This window comes from Ascaphus truei, chromosome 4, assembly GCF_040206685.1.
Source record: "Ascaphus truei isolate aAscTru1 chromosome 4, aAscTru1.hap1, whole genome shotgun sequence".
Lineage (NCBI taxonomy): Eukaryota > Metazoa > Chordata > Amphibia > Anura > Ascaphidae > Ascaphus > Ascaphus truei.
The window spans coordinates 46676051-46694061 of record NC_134486.1 but is presented as its reverse complement, the minus strand read 5'-3'; the positions used below and the strand labels follow the sequence as shown (position 1 = coordinate 46694061).

General features: G+C 39.9%; 2 protein-coding genes across 3 annotated transcripts in view; one reads left to right on the top strand and one right to left on the bottom strand.

Moving 5' to 3' along the window:
* Positions 1-18011, top strand: part of HHAT (hedgehog acyltransferase) — a 640323-nt gene that overhangs the window by 619925 nt on the left and 2387 nt on the right. The gene's annotated exons all lie outside the window — the stretch shown is intronic.
* The window catches only part of KCNH1 (potassium voltage-gated channel subfamily H member 1), a 408948-nt gene continuing 392886 nt past the window's right edge, over positions 1950-18011 (bottom strand). For both annotated transcript variants that reach the window (XM_075595705.1, XM_075595706.1), the window contains one exon: positions 1950-3748. In XM_075595705.1, the coding sequence (XP_075451820.1) occupies positions 2903-3748 (846 nt within the window). In that variant the 3' untranslated portion in view covers positions 1950-2902. The remainder of the gene's footprint in view (positions 3749-18011) is intronic.

The following is an 18011-nucleotide window of genomic DNA, read 5'->3' as shown; positions in this document are numbered from 1 at the left end:
CTTCAGAAGCAGAGGGTCCCCGGAGCTAAAATGAATGGTGTTCGGCTCCGGAGACCCCCCTGCTTCAATCGTATGCAAAAAAAAAAGAAGGAAAAAAAAGTCAGCTTGGATTGCTCCTGTAAGAGGAAAATCAGGTTTCACAGTAAAGTAGCAGATTTGCGGTTGGAAGTGAGCATACAGTATCAGACAGGCCTAACTGTAACTTTAATCATTTGCACTTAAAAAATAGACATATGGTTTACTTTCCAGTTGAGCTACACTATTTAGGCAGTTCATTAAAATACATCTTAGTCAAACACACATTACTTATTTTCAGTACTCCCCAAGGAATGTTGCTTAGTAAAAGTACTACCAAAATATATATATATTTTTTTTCCTTTTGATTTACATAGATGACTAAACATTAGAGATAATAATTTTGCATAAGCAATTTAATCAGCACAATTTTAAAGCTGTTATTTTAATGGAAAAGACGCTTCATTTGAAATCAAACCAATCTTCATTGGGTTGATCCATTCATTGCTGGAGCGCATGCAAAGAATTCGGCAGCAGTGTGGAACACTCTCTAGCGCTGAATGGGTTAAGGGTCATCCAACTGAAGGACAATTACATACAAAAGAACACAGTGCTGTTGACATACAGTGTACCTATGTGATGATAAAGACGGTCAAAAACAGCAATCTCCCAAGAGAACTCCAACATAGTACAAAATGTGATCAGGGAGAACAGTTACAAACTCAACAGACCCAAGTCTTCTAGGGGTAATTAGAAAACATTAACAAATGATACACATGCAGACTACACATGAAAATAGAACACGTTGGATGCGGTTTTATCAGAACATTGCAATTTGGTATTTGTTTTAAAAAAAAAAAAAGCCACTTCGAGTGCAGAATATCCCAAAAGTTCAGTGAGGTTTCTCTTTCTTACTCATTTGATGGGCTTGCCAGATGTGGGGGGCGGAAATAAAGCTCTCGTTAGCAGGTCTTTGGTATTATGTACTAAAGAAAGCTAAGCCAATTTTCCAAATTCCATTAGGCAACCAACATATTTAAGATACCAAGGGCATCTAAAAAGATATTACAAGCAGAGGGTTTCGATTTCTTAATTTATAGAAATACACGTATTACTGTGCAAAATAACCAGGCATGTTTAAAGCCCAGCGATTCCTACATGTCAATAGCAGGTGGGAAATGTCACGAGGAGAAAATACTTAGGCCCAACATCCCATATCATGAAATGCATAATCTGGAAGCCAATTTAGAAAAAAAAACTCTATTCTGGATAGGAAGGCTACTACTGTCAGGGAAAAGTAATTTCATTGATTGAAAGCCAACGGGGTAAGCATCTCTTCTCCAGTAAAAGAAAACCACTTGCCAAATATAATAAAGCTCAAAATGTGTTGCATCATTCTTCACACCCCTGAAGCTGTGTTGGACAGTGAAAACAATTTATAAAAGGAGAAGTTTTTCTTTTACCATATTACTATTTGTCAAGCAGTATTGTCAGGTCAAATGCTTAAAGTAATGATTCATAACTTACAGTACTAGCTTTTGTAAACTATGTCAGACTTTCATCCTTGTCTCAGCAAAAATATAAACTGGAATAATATATATATATATATATATATATATATATATATATATATATATATATATATTTTAAGCGGTTTCTCTAGGTTATTTTTGTATACTCCCACATGCCTGATGGGGCCTCCATTCTAAAATAGAAAAAAAAATAACCTTTATGACTATTTTTAAGATGTACGTATAATATACCATAGATTTAGGTTTTTGATAACAAATAGACATAGCTTGAAACAAACAAAATAATAAAATATCTTATCTTATTTCAGTTGCATTACACTATGAACATAAGATACCAAAATATAAACTTCTTACTAGAGTAGTAAATGCTGAAATAGAGTATCATAAAAATATAGTCTGAATGTCACAATATATGTCCATAAATGTTGGTGTGATCTAAATAAAATGCTATTAAATAAATAATACATGCTAATATTTTAGTCACTTTCTCCTGCTTTATTTAGAACACTCACACCGTGGTGGGATTCACGAAGAACCAATAATGGACATCAAAGCCCTATTGGAAGTAACTGCCATTGACTTGAAGAGCAGTGAATGCCAATCTAGCTCCGGCCTCCATTATCGGAGGTCCGTGATTCCCCCACCCGATGATCCCATACTGCAGTTAATATATTGTGACAGTCAGTATGTGTTTAACAAGCTGATCATAAAGGCCGCAGCAGCGAATGATGTTTGATAAAGTCCCCGCACCCTGTCCATTCCTCAAACTGGACAAGCATCAAAATCAGTTACATAAGGCATGCTTCTAGAAAGGATATGGCTCAAAAAAACACATCCTAATCTTCTGCTTAAAGGTGCAACCACTCTCATAAACATCACTTCAATTCCTTCTCTCAGTGTAATATTCTAATCTTCTACTTTTTTCACTTAAATGTTTGAAAAGTTGGTACCACGGCCAGATGCATCTCCCTTCTCCTCTCTCCTCTGTTCATGCTTTGTGATCATTCATGTACTGGAGACAAGAGCCATTTTAAATGTAAGCCACAGAAAATGCATTTAGAGTGAATGCACCTTTAAACTTCCCAGCAGGTCACCGAGAGGCAAAAATAAAGTAGTAGAACAATTTCTGTGTTTGCTTCAAAATTGTTTAGAGTTCATTTTAAGCTGCCAGTTAGATGTGTGGTAGAAGACACTGCCCTTGTATGCACAGGGAGCATATTCATCTTATCTGCTATACAGTCCTGAACCACATTGCAGAGCAGAACAATGTGTTCTAGGCACCTCTGGCAACATAGGGCTAATGAACTGGTCCCTTCGTAATTTTTAAATCTAGAACGTCATTGTTCTCAAGTAATTTAGCTTGCTCCAAAAATATCCCTTTCTGATTCTGGAGACTGTGGCCTTGATATTTCAAACAATTCTTGTGGTGACTGAGCACATGTCCTTGATGCTAATATCCTTAGTATCTCAGCAAGCTGTTTTTCGATATTTGTCATTTTTGAGTTCAAGGCATTAATGTCTTCTTTTAACTCATGCTTCACCTCTAACACTGCAGCTTGGAAAGTCTGTTCTGGAATGGGATAAAAAGTGTGTTTAACTTCTGTCTGCACCGGGCTCCGATCCTGAGGGCTCCTTGTCTCCCCAACATTGTCTAAGCGCAAATCACTTTTTGTAATGCCACTGTCACAAGAATCTGTCTTCTTTAAGGTAGCCTCCCCTGAAGGTTTAGTTCTGTCGGGTAATATCTCCATGGATTCTGCTTTGCATACTTTGTTCCAATCCTCCCCTTTCCCACATGCATCTCTAAACTTGGCCCACCCTTTCCTTTTTACGTATTCCCCCACCACTTTACCTCCAGCACTTTCCAAAACTGGAGCATGCAGCTTAGCACGGTCTGACACTCCAGAAGTTGAGGCGGACTGGAAAGATAATGGAGTTGCTGGGCTCTCTGTTACTGTGACAAGGCTGGCTCTTATTGAATTGCGGGCTGAATGTGCCACCAAGATGTTTCCTTTCTCAACATCCCGGTCATTGGGGTCTCTTCCTCTCTCTGCTGCTAGCCTGGCTTCTTTCTGCTGCCTAAACCTTTGAAAGAGCCGTCGAACTGGATGATCCGGTGGGAGGATCAAAGGTGCTTCATTTTTGCTTTTCATCCACTCCTCTTCTTCTCTTTTCACATCACTGATCTTCCTGAACACAATCTGAAAGGGACAAGATTTTTGTCAGTTTAGAGATCCATAAAATTAAATACCGTACGTACGTCACAACAGCAGAATGAATGTGGTCATGGGTCAGGTCGGGTCAGTCTATCTGAAATTGAAAACTTTGGAGATACAGTAAATTCACTTAGAAATTACATGTATTACATTTTAGGAGCAGTCAGATTTTTAAGAGCAAGCATATTCCACAGTGCACTACAATGGCCTGTGAAAACAGTAACATCACAAAGCTAACATACAATAGAAGAAGAATTAAGGAGGATCCTGCTCCATGGAGCTTAAAATCTAAAAGGAAGGCAGAGGGGAAAAATAAGGTGCAGTGGGAGAAGATAGGCATGTTTCTGAACTCTGCTTCCCATGAAGTCAACAGCTGAATACTCTTAGGCTGGGGCCATGGTACCGCAGACCTGAGCGAACAGACTGACTTAAGGCAGTGTACGCGTCCATGCGGCATGCGGCCCTGTGCGCGCGGAAGCGGAGGGGGCACGCATTGCGCAAGAAATCAATTCAATCTGATGTCTTGGCGCGACAGGCCGGTCACATGAGCGGTTCGCCCAATGCGAGCGAACCAGCTCCGTGATGTCATTGGCACGCCCCTAGACATGCCCACGGACGGCGAGCGTACCATGGCCACAAAATGCACCTGCTTCAAGCGGGTGAGGTCACGGCCGCGCACGCCTCCGCACAGGAGAAGGTACCATAGCCCCAGCCTTATATAGTAGGTGATGTGGTAGAGGCAGGAGGAACAGGCTACTGGCAAACTGGATATTTTAGGCTATAATCTGATTATATAGTGCAATGACCATGGCCAGTAACAAGACCAAAAGCTAGGAAATTATCAGGTAAAGGTAATAGCTGGTTATTACCAAGACTCACCTATCCCATATGATGTCATTATATCATTATATCATTATATCACAGATGCCATTTATACTTTTAATTTCCTTCCCTCTGATCTTTTACCAAAACTCATGGAGGGTTAATTATGAAACCACACATTTACTGTACATCTATGGGAGCATCCATGTGATAGTGCCATGATCGTCACTATCAGAGACAATTAATTGTCCCCATAGTGTTTGGTGCCTATGTTATAGTTCATAATTGTATTTGTGGAGTAGTCTAATAATGAATTAAACATGTTTTGCTTTAACAAACAAACTTGAAAGAGGAGGTTTTTTTAAAGTTTCAGAGAAATATACATTGAGTATGTGCAGGTGTAGCTCTGGTTCGCAGACATGAACCCACATTCCAAGATGCCTACAAAAGATTCCAGAACAAACGTTTGTGTTAAAACAATTGATTCAGTAGTTGTGAGGATGAAAAGGGTGGAAATGTCGACGATTGTGTTCCACTGTAAGAAAGAAATACGTCTCAAAGGATTTGCATTATTAATATCTGTATTTCTGAGACATTGCACTGGCAACAATGCACTCAGCTCTGTGCGTGGAATTGTACAGACATAATAAATCTTTACCCTGAAGCACAAGCAGACATAAGTTACAAAGGTCACATTGAGAGCTGACAGTGCAAATCGGGGCAGATATACTTGCACCAAAGACTTAACTCAGAGATATTAATATTGTACAGTGTATATAGTAATAGTTGCATATGACATAGTCTATTATGAGATTGATAACATCGTACGGTTGCATACAGCACCAAAAGGGCCATTCCACTTGCTTTCCAATTTGCGGTCCAGGATATTTTATCACGACAAAATCTCCCCGGCATTTAGCCGCTACTTACCTCACCGCCAGCTGCTTCGCCGCCATGATACGTCCCTAACCTTAACCCTTGCGTTAAAATCCCCTAATCCTAACGCTAGCCCCTACCCTATAAACCTTAACTCCTTACTCTAAAACCCATTACCCTAACACCTTACCTTAATTACCTTAATTCCCTACACTAAAAAGCATAATCCCTTGTCCTAATCCCGTACCCTAAAACCCTTAACACTATACGCTACTGTAAACCCCTTACCCTAAAATCCCTTACCCTAAAAACCTAACCCCATACCCTAACAACCCTATCCTTAACCCCCTACCCTAACCACTAAATGATCTCTTAAATGAACTTGCTGTGGCAAAGGGGCCGGTGGCTGAGCATCCATCCGCAGAGCGGCTGCGGCAGAAGTTCCCTCTGTGGCCGAACGCCGGTGCAGACTTGGTAAGCGGCGAGATGGCCGCAGCCAAATATCCCTTCCGCTAATTTGCACCCCATTACATACTGTATCTCCATGTGAAGGCAAACCTGAAATATCGTTTGAAAATGGGGTGGAAGGTTTAGAAACGCCCTCCTGTGTATTCGTTGTGTCTGTGCCCTTGTTCCGGGGCATCTTATTGTATGTGAAAAGCAAACGAAACGAAATATAGGTAGCAAGATAATTCAGGTGATGTGTTTATGCAACAAAAATGTGCATACTACACAAAGAGCACTTTTCATTTGATCGTGTTGGACTGATGCAATTGCTTACACACGATATACATTTTAATAATGCCAGCACAGCAAGCGTTTATGTTCCCTGGCATCTGTACCACTGTTATGGGGATGGAGGCAGTTTTTTTTTACAACTTGGCATGTGCTATTGAGTAAATCACCCAAGCGCAGGTACTGTACATCTCGACGACCTGAACATACCAGCGTTGAAAAGTACAGGAACAACATCTGAACATGTTCACCAACAGATTGTGCAAAGGAAGTGACTTCCAAAATAGGCTGCAGAACAGGCTAGTCCTGACCACTATTAATGACTTTCTTTTACTGACCCACAGATTACGAGACGAGCGGTGCTTTCCCGCCCTCCAGAGGTGGCTCTCCCTGGTCTGCTGCTTCAGGGGTTAATGTGGTTACCGTTTGTCTTAAGATTTTGGGTTTATGACAGGTCAAGACCCTTCCTTGGTCTGTGCAGATCTACAAATTGTAATCAAAGGTATCAAACTCTGCATCTCTGTGCGTTACTTTTTTTTTATCTTGTACTTGTGGCAAAAAAAATCTAGATCTGAGATGGCATAAACCTTTCTGGCTATCAATTTGCATCAAATGTATCAAATTGCAACAAATATATCATTTGTGAGCACAACCCTTTCTTACATTTGATGCCAACAGAAAATGTAGCATTACTTCAAAACAGATGTAGTTTCTTAAATTGACCCATCTCTCCCTTTGTGTGTAAGGAGTATCATTGAGAATGGATTTTTATGGAGAAATTCATATTTTAGTATAATGTTTTGCTGCATCAAAATCTGTTGCTTGCAGTATAGCTGAATTGAGAAAAGTATCACTTACCAACTTATTAAAATATAAATACTGAAATACTAATCAAATAAAAACCTTCTTTGATATAGTTAATATTTGTTTAATAATTGAACATGTGTTTTTGTTGTTGTAGATTTTTACATTTAGAGCAATATATAGTTTGGTTTTGTGACTAAGTACCACTGGTATGTCATGCATGGCAGGAATTCCCCATCTGCATGGCAGGAATTTCCCATCTGCATGGCAGGAATTTCCCATCTGCATGGCAGGAATTTCCCATCTGCATGGCAGGAATTCCCCATCTGCATGGCAGGAATTCCCCATCTGCATGGCAGGAATTCCCCATCTGCATGGCAGGAATTCCCCATCTGCAGGGCAGGATTTCCCCATCTGCATGACAGGATTTTGTGGAGATCCAGTTACATGTAAGAGCTGCTAATATATAATTACTTTGGACCATAGGCCCCACTATAACCAGCTCTGACTTCATAGCAAAAGATTAAATTCCCCATATCACACTGGCAAACCTTCAGAATTATTCTTTTAAGCAATAGTAGATAACCTACAATGCGTTAATTACTTACCACTATTATTTCTCTCAGAAGGGGGGTAGAAATAATACTGATGCTTCACATATTTTGTTACAAAGATGACCCCACTAAGTTTCAGAATATATTATGTGGTGGAAACTTTTCCAACTTGACATTGCAAAGCCAGTATAACTAACCTCGCACTGATGAGTACGTTTTACTGGCCATGCACTTCTTTTACCCAGGATGTGCTGGAAAGCTGTGTAATACGGCAGGCAAAAGCTTGTGGGGTCCATGTTAAAGGGGCAGTTAAAGCAATATCCTACATGTGTGGGTTTTTTAATAAATCAGTTCTGTATTATGAGAAAATACTTGTAGAGTTTAAAAAAACAAAAAACGTTTTAAAAGCATTTCCAAAGTGACAGCCCCTTCCCCATCTGATAGGCCCTGGCTCGAGCCCCATCCTCTCTCTAGCAGTGAACCAATTGTATCTAGCAATTGCCCAGTCAATCATATTCCAGGACTACATTGCCCACAATGCTGTGCAAGAACTGAATTAAATAACCCTGAGCAAGCGATTGATCACAGGAGAACGTATTGATCTGCAGCTTAGCTAATCACTTGTCAGTGTGCAGATTCTATTGATGCACATATTGAATGGGGAACAAAAAAATATATATATTTTTTAAAAACGGAAGCTTGAACTGCAGCTTTAAAATGGACATGAAGTAAAAGGTGACACAGTTTGCTCATTTGCATGTCATTTCCAAGAATCGCTTGCTGCAGTGTAAGCACTACATGCTAAACGATTAGCGTGAAAGGCAGAGTTGCAGACCTGTCTGATATGTGAATATGCTCGCAAGTGATATTTTTATTTGCAGAATATATTAGAAACCAAACTGTTTTCAAACTATGAATAAGTGACCGTGGAGGCAAGCGCTGTACTATACATAGTTACATAGTTACATAGTAGATGAGTTTGAAAAAAGACTTCCGTCCATCAAGTTCAACCTATGCTAAATTTAGACAACAGATACTTTATCCTATATCTATACTTATTGATCCAGAGGAAGGCAAACAAAAAACCCCATTAAGGGGAAAAAATAATTCCTTCCTGACTCCAAGAATTGGCAATCGGATTAATCCCTGGATCAACATCCTTCCCATGTATACTTATTTGGTATATCCCTGTATACCTTTCCCATCTAAAAAGATGTCCAACCTTTTTTTGAACAAATCTATTGTATCTGCCATCACAGTCTCTATGGTTAATGAATTCCACATTTTAACTGCCCTTACTGTAAAGAACCCTTTCCTTTGTTGCTGGTGAAATTTCCTTTCCTCCAACTTTAAGGGATGGCCCCGAGTCCTTTGTACTGCCCGTGGGATGAATAGTTCTTTTGAAAGCTCCTTGTATTGTCCCTGAATATATTTGTATATAGTTATCATATCCCCTCTTAGACGCCTCTTTTCTAATGTAAATAAATCTAATTTAGCTAGCCTCTCCTCATAAGTTAGAATGTCCATCCCCTTTATTAATTTGGTGGCTCTTCTCTGCACTCTCTCTAGTTCCATAATGTTTTTTCTTAGGATTGGTGCCCAAAATTGTACTCCATATTCAAGGTGGGGTCTTACTAATGCTTTGTAAAGGGGCATAATTATGTTTACTTCCCTTCCATCCATTGCCCGTTTGATGCAAGATAAGATCTTGTTTGCCTTTGCAGCTACTGCATGACATTGGGCACTATTGCTACGCCTGCTGTCTACAAGCACTCCTAAATCCTTCTCCATCAAGGATTCCCCCAATATATCTCCATTTAATTTGTAAGTCGCCCTTTTATTCTTGTATCCCAAATGCATAACCTTACATTTATCTGTATTAAACCTCATCTGCCATTTACCTGCCCACGTTTCCAGTCTCTCCAAGTCCTTCTGAAGAGAAATTACATCCTGCTCTGATTCTATTACCTTACACAATTTAGTATCATCAGCAAAGATGGAGACTTTGCTCTCGATCCCAACCTCCAGGTCATTAAACAAGTTAAAAAGCATTGGTCCCAGTACCGATCCCTGAGGTACTCCACTCACGACTTTAGCCCAACCTGAAAAAGTTCCATTTATGACAACCCTCTGTTGTCTGTCCTTTAACCAGTTTTCAATCCAGGTGCATATATTATTACTGAGTCCAACGTTCTTTATTTTGTACACCAACCTCTTGTGTGAAACCGTATCAAAAGCCTTTGCAAAATCTAAGTAGACCACATCAACTGCATTACCCTGGTCTAAATTCCTACTTACCTCCTCAAAGAAACAAATAAGGTTAGTTTGGCAAGATCTATCCTTCATAAATCCATGCTGACTATTACTAATAATTTTGTTTTCCATTAGGTATTCCTGAATATTATCCTGTATTAAACCTTCAAGTAGTTTCCCTACTATTGAAGTCAGGCTTACAGGTCTGTAATTTCCCGGTTGTGATCTAGCTCCCTTTTTAAATATAGGCACAACATCTGCTTTACGCCAATCTTGTGGTACTGAGCCTATGGAAATGGAGTCCTTGAATATTAAGTATAATGGTTTTGCTATTACTGAGCTTAACTCCTTGAGAACTCTTGGATGTATGCCATCGGGGCCAGGTGCCTTATTTACTTTAATTTTTTCAAGTCGCTTATGAACTTCTTCCTCAGTTAACCAATTGTTCATTAATATGGAGGTTGTGGCTTCCTCCTGCGGCACTACTATTGAACTTGATTCTTCCCTGGTAAACACAGAGGCAAAGAATTTGTTTAATACCTCAGCTTTTTCCTTATCTCCAATAATCTGCCTACCCATCTCACACTGAAAGGGTGCTATATTTTCTTTTCTCATTTTTTTGTTATTAAGGTACTGAAAGATTTTTTTAGGGTTGACCTTACTTTCTATTGCAATCCTTTTTTCATTATCCATTTTTGCTAATTTGATTGCCCTTTTGCAATTTTTGTTACATTCCTTATAATTCTGATACGATGTCTCTGTCCCTTCTGACTTAAAAAATCTAAACGCCTTCCTCTTCTTGTCCATTTCCTCCCCTACCAGTTTATTTAGCCACATTGGTTTTGACTTATTTCCTTTATACTTATTACCCAAGGGTATACACTGATAAGTGTGCTTTTCTAACAATGTTTTAAAGACTGCCCATTTATCTTCTACATTTTTCCCTGCAAAACATCATCCCATTGTATTACTACTAGATTAGACCTCAGTTTATTAAAATCTGCCTTTCTAAAGTTTAAAGTCTTTGTTGAACCCAAGTAATCTGTTTTTTGATCATTTATTTCAAATGAGACCATGTTATGATCACTGTTACCCAAATGTTCCAGGACTTGAATATTTGTTATTACTTCTTCATTGTTTGATATGACCAAATCCAGAACTGCCCCTCTCCTGGTTGGTTCCTCAATAATTTGGGTCATATAATTGTCTTTAAGCACCCCCAAAAACCTGTTCCCTTTTGTTGTAACGCTACTGTAATCTCATTGCCCCAGTCTATGTCTGGATAATTAAAATCCCCCATTATGCAATCATGACCCAGTTTTGATGCCTTCTCCATTTTCAAAAGTATTTTAGCTTCCTCAATCTCACAGATATTTGGTGGTTTATAGCATATTCCCACAAACATTTTCTTTATACTTTTACCTCCACTGCTAATTTCTATCCACAAAGTCTCTACATTTTCATCATTCCCTTCATAGACATCATCCCTTATAATAGGTTTTAGATCCGGTTTAACATATAAACATACTCCACCTCCCCTTCTATTTGTTCGATCCTTCCGAAAAAGGGAATAACCCTCTAAATTAACTGTCCAGTCATGAGTTTCATCCCACCATGTTTCAGTAATGCCTATGATATCATACTGCTCCCTTGCAGCTATTAATTCATAATTATACATAATTTAACACACAACAGGGTCAAAATTTCATTTGAGGATGAACAAAGTACATAAGTATTTGTTACCAAAGGGAACTATTTCAACGGAACAATGACTATCTACAGTAATATCAACAGGCTTAATGTCTAGTTACCTTTCTGATATATACATTGCTGTATTTGAACATAAATGTTACTATTCATCAATGTGAAAAACTAACACAATAAATGGTACCAAAAATGAATGAATCCGAGACCAGCATAAATAAATAAAAAGGTTTGAAATATTTTTCCTCTTTGTAGGAGCTCTTTTCAAGGAACATACAGAGTAGATTGTCCGACATATTCTATGTACAGTATCTGTTACATTTCTGTGTCAGAAAAGGCTTACTCTTGCATGGTGCAATAAATCCTTAGTCAACCCATCTGTAGGGTGTCATCCTATCTGTTGGTAGCTCTTGAGGACTGGTGTTGGCTACCCCGCAATGAAGTCCACTGAGCTACAGCAAATCGTGTAAGTTATTAGCTTGATGGTGAAGCAATGAATTGAGGCAAATTTAAATACAGCCTGCTTTCTTTTTTCATCAACTGCTTCAAAATAGAAACGGCACATTTTTTAATTAAGCTATATTACAGTCTCAGTGTCGTACACTAAGGATTTGCTTAATTTATAATTATGTAAGCATTGCAAATTTAATTTATGAAGTTCTGCACTTCAGTTACACTGCTAATTATTTAACCCTTTCAACGCAGCTGAGGCCACCAACAAATTGCTTTTTAATGCATTACTGGGCTCTACTGTACAGAAGAATCAAGATGCAGTTCTAGAATACACTTGAAGTAAAACCAGACAAAGAACAAGGATTTTTTGTATTTTATTAGATTTTTGCATGATTTGTATTGAAACAAAACATGATCAAAATTATCCTCATTACACATGGAATCTCAAAACATTCAGTGCCCGCTTCAAAATAAGTTGTTTGTGTTGTAAAGTAGTAGAGACAATGAGTTGCATAGGAGATGGGGGTCAGTGGGAGATGTAGGGGTGCAGTAGGTATCATGAGGAAAGGAGTGCAGTGGGTAGAATGGGTCTGTGGAAGGCGTTGGGGAGGACGTCTGTGGAAGGCGTTGAGGAGGACGTCTGTGGAAGGCGTTGAGGAGGACATCTGTGGAAGGCGTTGGGGAGGACGTCTGTGGAAGGCGTTGGGGAGGACGTCTGTGGAAGGCGTTGGGGAGGAGGTCTGTGGAAGGCGTTGGGAAGCAGTGAGGGGGGAGACAGCACCTTCCTGCTTATGTTGCAACTTCTGTCTTAGAGTGTGAAACTTAAGCATATGGTCGGGAAACATGCAGAATGGACCATTTTTGTGTAGCGAAAAAAGCCACGGCGGGGTCAGAGTTCGCAAGCAACGGCAAACATTCAGTCAACATGCATTGCAATTTCATTTATGATGCCAATTTGCTAAATTCTCGAAAATTACTAGATTTTCTTAAGGATTTTCACATATTTCACACCTAAAATGTTATTTGATCTTAATCTATGTCTTAATAATAGATAAAGATAACCTGATCAAACAAATGACACAAAAACATGATACTTTTTCAACATTTATTTATCCACAAATTATTAAACATCAATATCCATGTGTAAAATTGTATGTGAACCTTTAGATTCAGGACCTGGTGGCGCCCCCTTGAGCAGCAATAACTTCAATTGCGCATTTCCTGTAACTCCTGGTCAGTCTCTCACATCGGTTTTGAGGAATTTTGTCCCATTCCGCCTCATAGAACTGCTTCAACTCAGTGATATTTTAGAGATTCCTTGAATGGACAGTTCTCTCCAGATCCTGCCACAACATTTCAATGGGGTTTAGGTCCAGACTTTGACTAGGCCATTCTAAAATGTGAAATTTCTTCTTCTGCAGGTATTCTTTTGTAGATCTACTTGTATGTTTAGGATCATTGTCTTGCTTCATGACCCACTATTAAATTCAGTTCTTGAACAGCATTGTGGGCAATGTAGTCCTGGAATATGATTGACTGGGCAGTTACTAGATACAATTGGTTCACTGCTAGAGAGAGGGCGGGGCTCAAGAGCCAGAACCTATCAGAAGGGGAAGGGGCTGTCACTTTGGAAATGCTTCCTACATTAGAAACATTAAAACTTTTTTTTTTAAACGCTGCAAGTATTTTCTCACAGTACAGAACTGATTTATTAAAAAACCCACACATGTAGGATATTGCTTGAACTGCTGCTTTAACATGTACCCCACAAGCTTTTGCCTGCCGTATTAAACAGCTTTCCAGCACATCCTGGGTAAAAGAAGTGCGTGGCCAGTAAAACATACTCAGAGACAGATGTTACAACCTATTGGGTCTCATCAGTGCGAGGCTGGTCATACTGGCTTTGCAATGTCAAGCGGGAAAGATTTCCACCACATAATATACTGTACAGTATTCTGAAACTTAGTGGGGTCATCTTTGTTACAAAATATGTTAAGCATCAGTATTATTTCTATCCCCCTTCTGAGAGAAATAATAGTGGTAAGTAATTAACGCATTGTGGATGGTTTATCTACTATTGCTTAAAAGAATAGTTCTGAAGGTTTGCCAGTGTTATCATGGAGTTTTCATAATGATCATTGTGGTTTACAAACTTTTTCTCACCACTGTATACAGTAAGAAAGGGATATGTGTGTGTGAGACACACAGAAAGATCCCCACTAGGGCGCACCGCAGACCTGAGTTGTATTGGATCCTGGTCTATAGATGCGCTAGACATACAACATATAAACTTTATTGATAATTAAAATAATTCTTAAAAACCCGGAAGCTATTAATATTGCTATGGTGTCTGGCCTCTCAGTACAACAAAAAGTATACCTTCTAGCATGCCACTAGTCACTGATACTCCTCTTGAAAATTCCCGTTGGATGAGGTATTAATATACCTTTATTTATACCATATAATATGAAGAGGGAAGTCAGTTAGTGGCTAGGTATACATGAGTGCGTTACTCAATGTTAGTGAATAGATAGTGATATTTAATAGAAAGGTTGTCCCATGAATGCTGGTATAGGGATGCACCTAGCCTGTGAGTATTGGAGTCTAGGAAAAACTCTTGACATGCGCTTTGTAGATGTAGTGCTAGTATCTAGACAGTCATACCACTTCAAGACATGCGTGGGTAAGTGTGCGTATAAAGAATCACGCTATACCTATCAGACTCCACTTGATGATGCAGTAGGATGACCCCACTACCGTTTCGTGTCCAAAAGGCACCTTTTCTCGCTTGGTGGAGAAAATGTCTCATTGCTCAGGAATCAGGTGGTTCCCAGATGCTTGGGGACACAGATCAGCTCTGCAAGACCCCATGGTTCAAGTTAGTAAAAAAAAATTTTTTAATAATCACGAGCTACGGGATCTTCTACTTTAAAACCTCTATATCAACTCACATATTCTGTTACCGCTTATATGTGGATGGGAAAAACAAACAAACCTACTTTAACCCTTTGGATGCCAGAGGAGCCGCAGCACCAGAGTGCCCTGGCACCTCCGGGAAACCGCGATCATGTGACTCTGGTGTTCCTTAACCCAGAAACGGACATGATCTCCCCAAGAAAACGAGGCTCTCTTAGGGCATGACGTAGCCACATGGGGCTTAATCCCTCACCCTAAAAACACACACCTAAACCCTTTACCCTAAAGGGTACATGTCTAATAGTCCTTTTCCGAGGCATGAATATATAACCACATCATTTAGCTAATAATAATGAACATAAAGCATGGTGCAGGCCAAGGAGGAAAGGACTTTGCCGGTAGTGGCTAGGCTCCCACTGACGTCACCCAGTGTGGAAAGACCCAACCGTGTTGTTGCACCAGACTCGGTGGGATAACGCAAGGGAGACGGTGCAGAGGGAATGATCAAGAGGGTGTGATCGGAGGATGGAAAGGGAGCCCTCCTCTGGCACCACAGGACCAGCTTTTTCTAAATGTGAGTGCATTACTTTCCTATATTGTTACCAGTAAAATAGCTTTTAATATTGCGCCACTGGAAGACCCTTTTGCGCTCATTTTTTTTAGAACACATTCCATTATACAAGCTATACGGATCGCCTGTGACAATAGGCAGCAAAGGCCTCAACATTTGTATTTTGGATGCTTCATTTGGGCATTTTATTCTGCATAAAGGACTAATCTACTGTACTAACACCTCTACTGCTTGCTCACTAACTGTTTGCTATACCTCACGTACTAACAATCACATTTGATTTTATTACTTATATAATTACTATATTCTGTTATTAGTTTTTTTCATTTATTTTGTGGCTATTTTCCAATTTCTTATTGTCCTCTCACCATCTACAAGGGTTTAATAACATTGATTGTGCTTCATCTATTTATTGTTTTATATAAATATATACATATAGCTGTGGTATACACATTCCTTCCTTTTTGATCAATGTTACTATTTCCCCCATATAGTGTGTGCATAGTAGTATTCTTTGTGTATGCAGTATAGTATATAACAGGTGTACAACAAAAGACAAAAATGCCCAATGCTACATGCAATGTTAGTATTCTCATAAGTAAGGGTCATTTAGTTAAACCCTTTGGCCAAAGCGTTATAAGCCTGCAGCCACGTCACGGCATGACCAGTATGCAGGTCCTAACACTACCGGTGAACTCTCATTTACCTCTGCAGTGGAGGCAGAATGGTCTCAGTGGACCAGTCCTGCACAGGTACATGGAAAAACCTGTTACTTAAAAAGTGGGTTAGGGTGAGCTTAAACCCTGGGAGGAGGGGCCACTAACCTCCAACCAACTGATACCAGTTTCAGGCCACACTCAGTAGCACTCCTTTGACATAAATATATATACTGTATGATGTGGTGGGTTCTGGGGTTAGAGCTTGCTGGGATTGTGTGTTCATATAACAGGGGTCTCACAACGTGCAAAATGTTCCCATAAAATGTATTTAAGAAAGAATGAAGCATGCAGTGTAAACATGGATATAGAAAGCTAAAGGTGTTATAACTGAAATTTAAAGGAGTGTCTTAGCTCATCAGACAAGGGATGAAAATAAAGTGCTCGCTGACAGAAAACGAGGCTAATTGTGAACCTATGCAACCTTACCATCAGCCAGCTAATAATCTAATAACTGCTGCTGATGTGGTTCTTTATTGCCTGGGCTAGTAGAACACAATCACAGCAGTAATAGGCTTCATTCCCACGAGACGGGAGAGAATAACAAAGCCTAACAAGCGACCTCGTGCTCGTGAATGACTGAAGTGATGTTGTTTTGGCTGATAACAGGTGAATGGCACATGTCTTATTGCCTTGCATTATTAATTAATGAGCTCTTGGTCAAATGAAAAAAAAAAAAAATCTACAACTTACCCGGATAAATGCGGGGCTTTTCTCCGTTTCTACCGGAGTTTCCCGCGCGGCGGCCGCATCATCAGATAAGCGCTAATGGCGCTTATCATTGAAAGCGCCCGAGGCGCGGGAAACCTGCCGGAAAAAAGCGGCGTGCCTCCGCGGTTTTAAAATTGCCGCGGTGGCGGCCGCATTAGGATAAAGGCGGCCGCCACTGTACTTTTCTATTTATTAAAGCAGCAGTGCCACTTAAAAAAAAAAAAAGAGGCCAAGGCAAGAGAAGTACAGAAAGGTATCCCGACTGATTTCCTCTAATTTTAACAGACGGCCAGGGATAACGATCATGAAAACCTTATACTGCAGAGTTGAAGCAGAATGTAGCATGAATTGTACCAGCCGACGTTGCCCAGAGCCAGATAGAAACATTTTAGATTGTAAGCTTCTCGGGGCATGACCTCATTACCTGTTGTTTCATTATGCTTTAAGTTTGTATGTATTTCATTTCTCCCCCCCCCCCCACCCTCTTGTCCTTACACCCACATTGTACTGCGCCACGGAATATGTTGGCGCCATATAAATAAAAGATGATGATGGAACATAAGACCTTATATTGGCACTACCTCAGGGGAAACCCTATTTACTTCAATAGGGCTTCCTGTACGGGAGGGCCGGATCGGCGCTATCGCACTTCATAGAATAAAGCCCATATCGATTTGTTTGTAGAATACTGTCAGAGTGAAAAGGGCAAATATCTCAGGAACCAGGAGGTGTGCAGCGCTCAGAGGATTGCAGATCTGCTGTACGGAAAGCCTTGGTTCAGGTAACAGCCAAACAAATGGACATTTGGAGTGGTTGATGCTTTAAATGATTATACTGCCATGAATGTTGACTTCTTCAATGTATTTGCGTTGACAATTACCAATAGCACATTGAGAAATGATTTAAAAGAGCTGAATATTTAATGGGGCTTTTTTTAGATACCATTAAGGGGCCTATGCAGAGAACTGCGAGAAGCCCTATCTCGCCAGTTTTTTGGCAAATATGCCTACAGCAATTCAGTAAATGCCGGAAAACTGGCGAGATGAGGGAAATCCGCCCTTTTTTTTCCCTGAAAAGAAAACTCGCCGCGCGGGTGGCGAGAATCAATATTTCGCCATTTTTAAAACCCGCCG